This window comes from Solanum pennellii, chromosome 2, assembly GCF_001406875.1.
Source record: "Solanum pennellii chromosome 2, SPENNV200".
NCBI lineage: Eukaryota > Viridiplantae > Streptophyta > Magnoliopsida > Solanales > Solanaceae > Solanum > Solanum pennellii.
Window position 1 is genome coordinate 48,276,124 of NC_028638.1, and position 11,290 is coordinate 48,287,413.

Below are 11,290 nucleotides of genomic sequence, written 5' to 3' on the forward strand. Positions count from 1 at the left end.
TAAAAAATTCACCATTTTTCTCTTTCAGACAAATAAATCTACAGAGATCGGAGTTTGACCGGAAAATGGAACCGAAAAAACCGTCACAAGCTTCTTGCTCCTCACCCTTCCAGGACCTTCCATTTTCTTCATCATCTTCTACTTCTCTTCTCAAAGATATCTCCAATTTCAAAACTCCGAAGCATTCACGGAAAGCAAATTTTATTTCTTCTTCTCCTTCTCCGTACCGACAGCCGGAATTCTTCACTGCCTTAAAAACTACACCGGTATCCTCTGTCCGTCGCCGTGGAAGCATAAAGCCGTCTGCGGTGAAGTCGAGTGCTGCTCGAAGATTAAAGGCGTTCGAGCTCGAGCAATCAAAATCAGCACGGAAGGCGTTGAATGACAAAGAGAGATCTTTGAAATCATTAGCGAAGTCTCTAACCGTGTGGCTCAATTTCTTGTTTGAAAATCCTAGCTCTTGTGGCTGTGACGTGACGAAGTTTACTGGAGGATTTGAGAGGTCCAATAGGGCGTGTATCGCGGAAAATGGGAAGAGGGAGAGTGGGCCAGGGTACACTGTTGGAGTTGATGTGCTATGGAGAGGGCCGAAGAGGCAGAGACATTTGTTGTCGAATTCTGAAGACGAAGAGACAACAGTTTTTTCGGACTCCATGTTTTTTGGACTTAAAGATTCGTTGATGGAGATTTGCAGCTTTGATGATTTAAAGGAGAGAATGAGTGCTTACCTAAGCTTAGGAAGCTGTAAAGAAGTCTTTCTTACAATGACTCAACTAACAAAGGTCAGTCCTTTTTTCTTACTAGACATATGGAGATGTTAATTTTGCAATTTAATGACCTTACAAATCCATTTTCTGCGGAGTGATTATACAATGTGCTTAATCTAGTTTACAATAATATGAGATGCTTTGAGAAAACTTCGCCTTCACAAAGTTTGGTTGGTCTCAAGTTTGAACAGTTGATAAGGTATATGGGAGATTGAAGCTAGAAAATAGTGTAACTGCTAGAACTCCAGTCTCAGAGAGCCCTAATTCCCCTTGAAGGCAAACTATTCAGTATTGGATGAAATAGACTGAAAAGAGAACTAATATAAATATTGAAGGTTCTCTTTCAACAGGGAACAAAGGGGACAACACAATTCATATAGCCACACCAACTAGTATGAAAGAATTGATTGATTAATTTGATGATGCTTTTTAAGTACTCTTCTGCCATGTTTACTGAAGGAGATGATAAGGTGTTAGATATTGGAATCAGGATTTTAGATACCAGCTAAGATCCTTTGAGACACAAGTGCAGTTAGCGCAAAAATGAAAACTGTAAAAATGCATGCGTTAGGTAATAATTGGATGGTTAACCAAGATGTTGTTATCACAGGGTAAATTTTATGGCTACTTTACTATGGTTTGAATTATGGTTGTTAAAGTTTCTCCTGTTTTGGTTATTTTTTTCAGACGATTGATGAAGGACGGCTGAAAATGCGAGCTCACTGTCCCCTGGTAACTGATGTTGGAATGAAGGAGAAAGCCTTGAAAATCCTGATGTGTTATAACCCCACTTGGCTTTGGATTGGATTGCACATAATCTTGGGGGGTGACACCTTATTACCGAATGGAGATGTCAATTCTGAACAAGAAATTGCTTTTTTGAAGATGGTGCTTGAGAGACAATTTTTCTCACATGTTGGTCTAGCAAAGACCTATGCTTATAACAAGTTAGTGGAGGGTTTATATAGACCTGGTTACTATGAAAAGTTAGGCAACATTGTTCTGAAGAGATTTTTGCTGCTTGTTCTCATACTAGATAGAGTCAAAACACAGAGTAGTCTGCCACTTAAATATGGTATTGATGGATTAGATGGAGGATCTCCTTTACTTTTCTCTTCACAATCAGATGTTAAATCTAGCCGTCAACTGATTAACAGTAATTACCTGTTTACTCTTCATAATTCTTCTAGTGTAGCTTGTTTAATCCTTTCTATTTTAACTCATGAATTAACATTTCTATGACTTAAATACATGTTAGAATTCTTGCCATCGGATGTGATGCATGGTGAAGGTAATCTACTTGCGCATCTTGTCATCGTAGGCTATAAAGTGACATATCAACAGGTAAGCATGTTGTTTAATGAACTGAGTTTGATAGTGTATATGATTTTACTACATGGTTGAGTTTTCTGGTTACTGGGTCGTCTCTTGTCTCATTTGGACAAAATAGAGTCCTAGTCTAGCTGGTTTTCTCTTGGATACCAGATTGTCTCTTGTCTTTGTTTACTTCTACTGCATGTTTGATCCCCATCAATGATCAAACAAACAAAAAAAACTTTTACTACATGTCTGACATCATTCATATGTGTTTCTTTATAGGTTCTAACCGTTCTATTGTGACAATTGATATTTCCTGTTGCAGAATCCGTTGCTTGAGTATCAATTTGGTGTGGCTGATTTATTTGAAGACCTTCAAGATGGCATTCAACTTTGCAGAGTCGTTCAGCTCTTGCGACATGATCCTTCTATCCTCTCGGTTAGCTTATGAACAATTGTCTTTCTCTCTTCTCCTTTCTTATATTCTAGTTTGATTCTTTTTAGCAAAAGATTGTCATGAAGTGAATAGCTATATAAATTACATTAAAGAATAAATTAAAAATAGAGTTGTCACGAAGTGTATTCTATTCTATGTCAGAAAATGGTCGTTCCCTCAGATACTCGCAAGAAGAGTTTGGCGAACTGTGGCACTGTTCTACTATTTCTCCAGGAGGCAGGTGTATCATTGTGTGATCAAGATGGAACTATACTTATGGCAGAAGACATAGTTGGCGGAGACAAGGAGCTTACCATTTCATTGCTCTGGAACATGTTCGTGCACTTGCAGGTAAAATGTAGTATTCCTAGTAATTATTCCATCTATGTCATTTTGAGCTAAAAAATCTAACCTTATCTCTAACCATCTAACGAGTTATGATCTATTACCTGGTGCTTTTGTATAAAAGAAATTTAGTTATGCAATAAATCCTTTCTCAGTTTACTCAGTTGTTTCAGTTCCCTTACTCTTATAAAATTTGTTGTTAGCTGCAGAATTCTGAAACCAAATCACTGGAAGTTGAACTTTATAGTCCTTTACTTCTTTTATATTCTCAGGATATATTTTGTTCATTCTGCAGTTGCCACTTCTAATCAACAAATCACTTTTGTCCGAGGAGATTTCTAAAATCCAAGGAGTTGTTAAGGTATGCCAGTTTGGACTATAGTTATAAGTTTCATCTACTTTCCAGATAAAACCACTCACATAGCTAGGTTCTGGTTGAAAATAAAATGTCTTTTATGAACTTAACAAGTCTATAATGTGAGTAGTAGTGGTAAAAACTGGGTAAAATAGGAAATCTGTCCTCACACAGGTAAAGTGTTATGTGTTAATGCTCATTGTGTCTAAAAGAGTGCTTACTTTATATTTACACACGTAAAGTCCTCTTTTATAAGCGAGTCAAATTAGGTAATGCTTTTCATATTTTCCTTTACAGCAAAACTCAAATGACTGTACTCACCTGGACATGCTCCTGAGTTGGATCCAGGTATTGTTGTAGTTTAAAAAACTCGGTGACAATGGCAGTATTATTTTCTTCAAATCAACCCTGTGGTGATCCTAGTATCATTCTCACTTGGTTTTGTGATGGTGCTTTCCCATTCTTTCAGTATATTGTTACTTGGTGATCTGAACTCTGATTATTGCACATATGGTTTAGTGATGCTTAAAGGTTGACTAGTTGACGTAGATGAGAGAAATTCAATTCATACGGGGTGTGAGTCTATACAGGCATTTTGAATGCACTACTCTCTTGGATTGTCCTTTTGTCTCCTTTCTGGAAAACATAGCTCTTCAACTGTGATGCAAAGGGAACATACAGGATTTAATGGTGAACATGCCTGATTTATCAAAATATAGTATACTCCAATTATTTGGATTGTTTGACAAGTTAACCCGTAGTCTAATACCATATTTCTAGAGGCGGTAGTAACACTCACACTTAGTTTTCAAATAACCTTGGCTGCAGAGTGTGTAGCTTCCACTGTGGAACACACTAATACTCGTAAAGTAGTAGACTCATTAGAAGACCTGCCTGTATCATGAGGGTTTGGATTCTGCATATGAACGTGATCACTGACTGTTTCAGGCAATTTGTGGAAGTTATGATCTCAAGGTCAAAAATTTTTCATCATTGGTTGATGGTAAAGCTATGTGGTGCTTGCTTGATTATTATTTCCGCAAGGACCACCGCTGTTCCTGCTCTTATCAGGTGCTTGAATGTTATCCCATGAATGTTTAAAAATCTACTAATACAATTTTGCAGCTCAATACCATTTTGTGATGATATTACAGGCACTCTGTGAAACAAAAGAAGAAGTTTCCATAGTATCTGCAGTTGATTACACAGATGCAGTGCACAATTTTATTCTATCTCAAAAGCTGCCACTGCTATTGGGGAAGTTTCCAGAGGTGAATATATATATATATATATATATATGTTAAAAGGGCTTCTGTAGTGACTAAACAATAACTGTGGCTCAAACTATTGTTATATTTTCCGGGATATCTCAAGTAGCAGTGTGTTGCAAGCATTTGCTCCTAAAAATTTAAGGCAAACAAGGATTTTCTACTAGAACACACTCCACAAAATATGCTTTTTAGGGAAGCCAAGCCTATGCAAAGCAACCAATATATAATTTACCTATGCAGTAATGCAGATACAATATCTGATAATGGAAGTTTGACGGGTAGTTTCCCTCCTAGTCTTTTCGTGCCAGAAGTGCATTCCTCCTTATTAAGCAATGTTCCTCGTGACTGGATATGACATTGTACATACTTCGTATGAGCCTTAATCCCTTTTTTATGTTCTCTAGTCTTTTGTTGAAACTAATCTGTTGAACTGAGAAAGAGAATTTGTAGAAATGACCCTGTCCTGACCTTAACCAATTTTTTGCGATTCATTTCAATAGTGGAAGAAACCATTTGTCTGCTACCTTAGTGCTTGTAAATACATTATCTTCTGGAGGTCGCAATACCATTTATGCAATTCTATGAATCTAGTATTGTTGTTCACTTAATGATCTACCTTTATTGTCAAATCCTTCAGTCCCAACTCCATGTCCATCATTCCCTTTTGGTCGTTCCTACTAGGAAAGTTAAGTTTTACTGCTTAGCAATCAGAATAATTCATTGATCAAAATGATTTTCGTGGTTATTTTATATTAGTGGGTCGATTAAGTAAAACCATGTCAAGCTAAACATCATAATTCATTCTGGGGTGTCAGGAATAATCCAATTCTACACTTGTGGGAAGAAAATTGTATGATTGCAAGTTAAATATGTATTTCTGCAGGTAATACAAGTCAGTGATATACTGGAAACAAACGGTGCTTGCAATGGCCAGAGTGTCATTATTCTCTTGGTGTTCCTCTCATATCAACTACTAGTAAAACGAAACAAGGTAATTATTCATTGTTGATTATATGCAATAAACTAGAGTCGGTCTTCATTTAGGAAAGTCATAAGTCATAACCATTTTTGTCTTTTAACAGGATCAATTAAACTTCCACAAGTTATTGGGATTTAATTGTCAAAGTCCCGAAAGGAGACGGTTAAGCACAGATCAGTGGTTTATGCATCCCCAAGCAGCTGTAGATAAAGAACAAACACATTGGAAGGATGGTGAAGGTCTCTGATGGTTCTTTAGAGGATTTTAGTTTAAGAAAGTTTATTGTTTTTTTATTTCATATGTTTGGCCAACAAATGACTTGAAACATTCATTAATATAGCTGTTTATATGAACTAGAGGAAGTAAAGTTTTGGATAATACATCACCAAGGGTGTGCCTAGTGGTCAATGATTTGGTTGAGAACCCTGAGGTCTAAGGTTCAAAACTCAGCAAACAAAAGACACTAGGTGATTCTTCCCATTTGTCCTAGTCTTGGTGGACAAAGTTACTTGGTACCTGCTGTTGTTGGGAGGTGGGAGAAAGCTGGCCCAAGACACTTTAATTTTCTATTTTCAATGAATTTGAATTTTATGAAAAAGGTCCCCACTTCTTTATGGAAATAATTTTGGGTAGAGGTGATCCCTCTTCGCGTGAAGGGTTCTCTCCTTTGTAACAGTTCTATATTCATGTCACCGATATCCCCTTGAATTAATTTGATTTTGTGGTCTTTATGACCTTTTTGACGATACAGATGCTGCCAGAAATTTTAAGGCTGTAATGGCTTGGTGGCAAGAGATGGCTCAACAAAATAACAAATGCTTTTCTAAGGAAACTTCTAGCAGTCCAAAGCGGTCTTTTATTGTTAGAGGGAGCAATGATACTTATAAAGGTAATCATCCACAACATTTTAGACCTTCTCCGCGATGTTTAGTCCTTCAATCCATTCTAACTTGAGTTAAATGCTGTTGGCACTTGGGCTGCAATACAGGTTTGAAGTGATGTTAGCAACTTCTACATCTGACAACTATGTACTAGTGTGTAAATCTTTTGCTGTAACCAATTTTGGGAGCATGTCAATATTCCCTTAGATAGCAATTCTTCTTGCATATAATGACTTCGATGTAGATGTCACTCTTATCAATCGTCATTCTGTGCTTTGTCATCGAGGATGAAAATTTGCAATTATGCTTCAAGTATAGTTTTTCCGGCCCTCAAGCCAGCTGAAAGATGTTTGTTTCACTGTTTCAGGAAATGCTGCAAAAGTAATACAGTCACATTTCAGACAGTCAGTGCAGCAACGTAAATATTTGAGGATTAAGAATGCTGTTTATATCTTGCAAGCTGCAATACAAGCATGGCTGTGGGTAAAGAGAGAACCATCAATTCAGTTCTTTGGTTCTCCGGCGTATCTGGCATCACTATGTGGTATATGCTTATTCTTTTCCCTTTTGCTCAGTATTAAATGTTAGAATTTTAATCATTTACTGTATTCATACAAAATGAACAGGTACAAGGAGCCGTTCAGCAAACTTTGAAAAACACGCTGCCTTTGTGATTGATAGACATGCTTTTCTTAAGTTGAAAAGATCTGTAATAATCATCCAGCGTGCCTCAAGAGACTGGATTTATCGAAAACATGTACCGGGAAATTCGTTGCTACAAGATTTGTTAACTCCAACATTCACTGATGCGGCCATTGTCATACAAAAGTGTATTCGTGGGTGGATAGCGAGGTCTTGTCTTGTAAACACAGACCAATTTCACGAAGTTCCTAAGGAATGTGAAGATAATATTCATCATATAAATACTGAGATAGCAATCCAGTGTGCTTCAAATGAATATGAATTAAGCAGTTCTCTACACAGTCATCACTTTGCAGCAACCAAAATTCAAAGTTACTATCGTGGATGGTTGATGAGAAAGAATTTTGTGGATCAGAAGCAAGCAACAATAAAAATACAGAGCATTTTCCAATCTGCACGATGTTTGAGGGATTTTCATTCCTACAAACAGGAAACTCTGTCAGTGATTACAATCCAGGCTTATATCCGCAGATGGATTGCTAAAAGAGATGTTTATAGGCATAAATCTCAAATTATTATGATTCAGGTAAATATTTCTTGAAATATTAAAGGCTTCAGCATAGATAGGTTGATTCTTTTTTCTTTATTTCTCTGATTGGATCGATATTGACCTGCCATACATTGTACTTGAGTACACCTTTTAATTGGTGCTTCAGGCTTCTTAAGTCACTCAATTTGAGGTACATTCTGTTGAGGTCAACATATGGTCAAAGGAATTAGGTGGTGTGTCAATTTTCATGCATTTGCCTTGTATTTCTGATAGTTGTATCCTGCATCCTTCCGGAAATCATCAATCACATAAGGTGCATGGTTCCAAATGTTTGTGACTCCTAGTCAAAATGCAGAAATTTAAGTCATTTCCTTTCATGAGCAGATTATATTTCTATATATTGTTGAATCATCAGCCTAAAGGATAGGTTTAGTGTTTCTTCAGGCTTAAATAGCTTTGCACCAGTTAGCATGAGGAGACATGTAGATAGACAAACCAGAAACACTGTAAGCTTATCTAAGAAGATGTGGATTTTATAACGTTTATATTTTTAAACATTGTTGCCTTACTTTGGCAAAAATGTTGAAGTGCAATACTTTGTTTTCACACTTGGCTGCTATTCCGTCCTTACTTTGCAGACAGTCAATTATTGTATCATTTCTGGCCTCTGTATTGATAACCTTTATGGTTACCCTTTACATGAATTACTCTAACAAGGATTGCATTTAGCATCTCATGCAACTTTATCATGATATGTCATTGTTCCAGAGCCATTGTCGTGGCTGGTTAACGAGGAGAAAACTGCTCATTGAAAAAGAGGCTGTTATAAGGATTCAAACTGCAGTTCGAAGCCTGAAATACCGGAAAGCTTTCCTTCACCAAAAGCATGCCGTTTTGGAAATACAACGGTTTGCAAGAGGAGCCATTACTAGAAAGAGGCTCTTAGGTGCCTTTATTTTTCAATCACAAGTTTCCTTATTGACCTTTTCCATTCCTGCTTATAATCAATATAATGCATGGTATTCCAGGGGCCTCTTGCTACCGCAACGTCTCAAAATTGGGTTACCAGGCTCTTGAACTTAAAATACTACTGCAAGCAGTAGTAAAGTTGCAAAGGTGGTGGCGATGTAAATTGCTTCATGCACAGAGAACAAAAGCTGCAGTTGTCATCCAATCGCATGTTTTAGGATGGATTGCCCGGAAACGTGCTTCAAGAAGCAAGGAACGATTACTTCAAGCAGTATTAAAGTTGCAAAGGTGGTGGAGAAGTAAATTGCTTCATGAACAGAGAACAAAAGCAGCAGTTGTCATCCAATCACATATCCTAGGATGGTTAGTCCGGCAAAGTATTTCAAGAAATAAGGACCAATTACTTCAAGCAACATTGAAGTTGCAAAGGTGGTGGAGAGATAAATTGCTTCATAAACAGAAAACAAAAGCAGCAGTTGTCATCCAATCGCATGTCCAAGGATGGAAAGCCCGACAAAGTGCTTCAAGGAAGAAGCACCTAACACTGCTAGCAGTATTAAAGTTGCAAAGGTGGTGGAGAGGAAAATTACTTCATAAACAGAGAACAAAATCAGCAATTGTCATCCAATCGCATGTCCGAGGATGGATATCCCGGCAAAGTGTTTCAAGAAACAAGCACCGAATTGTTGTGATCCAAGTAAGATATTGATCTCTCTAATAGCACCGTGCTTTTCTTAAGATTCTTCATGCAACTTCTGAAGTTCAGATGTTAAGGTATAGAATGGAGCTCAGTGTTACATGATTAAGCTTATAATGATTGTGCCTATACAGTAGGGATCTGCTAGAGATCTTCTTGGATAATTTTTCTTGTTTATGTTCCGAATATTTCCAACTTTATGTGGAGTTGAAGCAGCAGCATCTGCCTTTCTTTTTGATTTTCTGTTTTCATGCTTTATTTTTCGCAATGCAGGCATACATGAAAGGATACCTTGCAAGAAAAGATTTAAGAGGGCAGCTTCTTGATTTGCGTCTGAAAATACAAAAATCTGCTGCAAATGTTGATAATGGTATGCGCATAATAAACAGGCTTGTCGCAGCATTATCAGAACTTCTGAATATGAGAAGTGTCAGTGACATTCTTCATATCTGTGCAACTCTGAGTAAGTTTGTTGTGCATCTGGCACAAATATCATTGGTCATCTCTTGTTTTCAATGTCCATTTACTTACCAATGTTGGCGTTATATCTCATATTCCTTTGTCCTTAACTGAGTTGTGTGGTCTTGTCTGATCATGTCCTTTTAATTGTTGTGCAGCTCTCTTCTATAGAGACTGGACTTTAATTTAACAATAAATGTAACAATGCATGTTTAGAAGATCATGAGTTTGCATTCAGTCAAGATTGTTCACCTAGAGATCACAAAGCAATAATTTCGTCATTTTTCCTATGATAGATATGGCAACACAACATTCAGAAAAGTGTTGCGAAGAACTTGTTGCTGCGGGTGCTGTTGGTACATTGTTTAAGCTGATCCGCTCTCTCAGCCGGAGCATACCTGATCAAGAAGTTCTTAAACCTGCTCTCTCCACTCTCAGAAACCTTTCCCGATATCCACATTTGATTGATGTACTAATTGAAAGTTGTGGATCACTGGAAACAATAGTGTCGGAGTTTTTAAGGTTTGCTATTGAAATATTGAGCATTAAAATAAAGTTCCCAATGCACTTCAGATGACATAAGCTTTATATATTTCTGCTTTGCAAATGCTTGTTCAGAAACAAAGAAGAGGGATATTTCATTGCTTCCGACCTTCTGAAGAAGATATTCACAGAGAACAAAGGTGTTGAAGCTGTGCGCAAGTCGCCTGCTCTTTTGAAGAGACTGCACAACCATGTGGAAGAGCTTTCGAGAAGAGCAAAAGCTGAGAAGAGGTCTGCTCTTTAGTAGCTTAATCTTCTTTCTCCATACATTAGATTATAGTGGCTAATTGGACATAATTTATGCAGGACTAAACCTCACGCAACGAAAGAGCCTGTGGACAAAAGATTGAGAGAAGCTGTTGAGATATTGGAATTGATTAAAGTGTCCATGGGGAATCCTACTAGACGACTCTCTATGAAGGTGTAAGAATTTTATAAATGTTCTAAATGTTTCTTGATATTGCTATACATGATGTCAAGAAGGACTAGAAATACCTTTAATATCTGAATTGTGAAGAGAGCTTCACTTAATCTTTAACTTCCCATTCTCTAACACCATATCATTGATCTAACTTTTAGTTAGCCCATTAGGGACTCTGAGATAACTGTATGTTGGCAGTTTATTAGTACCCGTTTTATTTTCAAGTAACTAGTTCCACTTCTTTTCAACAATTACCTATTATTTTTTAGATAAAGTGCCAAAATTTACACTGTTAATCTACCTCCTTTATTGAGTGTGAATCCACTAAACTGGTCAGTTGCCTTGTGGGTGGCATTAAATGTGGATAAGATATTTTTGATTGCATTGATCATACTCCGTGTGTGGCTTTTGCAAGTTGCAGGCTTTTGCTTAAAATCATGCAAGTTGTAATTTTTAAATCATCTGGCAAGGGCAAGTTCCAGTTCATTAAACTAAAAGTTGGTTAAAGTAGATGTGAACCTTGTGGCTGCCGTCCCCAGCTTTATTTAGATTATATAGCCAAAGAAATATCACCACCCACCTACTGTTAAGTTCTTGTTTAGCCCAAAACTTGTTTATTGAACTTTAGGTTAAATAATTCTACCCTCTTTTTCCACTT

The 11,290-nt window shown here is 37.1% G+C and overlaps 1 protein-coding gene across 1 annotated transcript; it reads left to right on the top strand.

Annotated features, from left to right (window-relative positions):
- Window positions 1-10,925, top strand: LOC107012056 (abnormal spindle-like microcephaly-associated protein homolog). Its single transcript, XM_015211788.2, has 20 exons — window positions 1-782; window positions 1,455-1,923; window positions 2,026-2,111; window positions 2,410-2,523; window positions 2,683-2,871; window positions 3,161-3,226; window positions 3,518-3,568; window positions 4,169-4,291; window positions 4,375-4,491; window positions 5,375-5,482; window positions 5,574-5,709; window positions 6,222-6,359; window positions 6,719-6,895; window positions 6,978-7,579; window positions 8,312-8,489; window positions 8,572-9,209; window positions 9,483-9,672; window positions 9,965-10,190; window positions 10,287-10,442; window positions 10,518-10,925. Exons 1-20 carry the CDS (start codon window positions 66-68, stop codon window positions 10,636-10,638), a joined length of 4,602 nt encoding a protein of 1,533 aa, XP_015067274.1. The 5' UTR covers window positions 1-65; the 3' UTR covers window positions 10,639-10,925.
- Window positions 10,926-11,290: the final 365 nt, after the last annotated feature.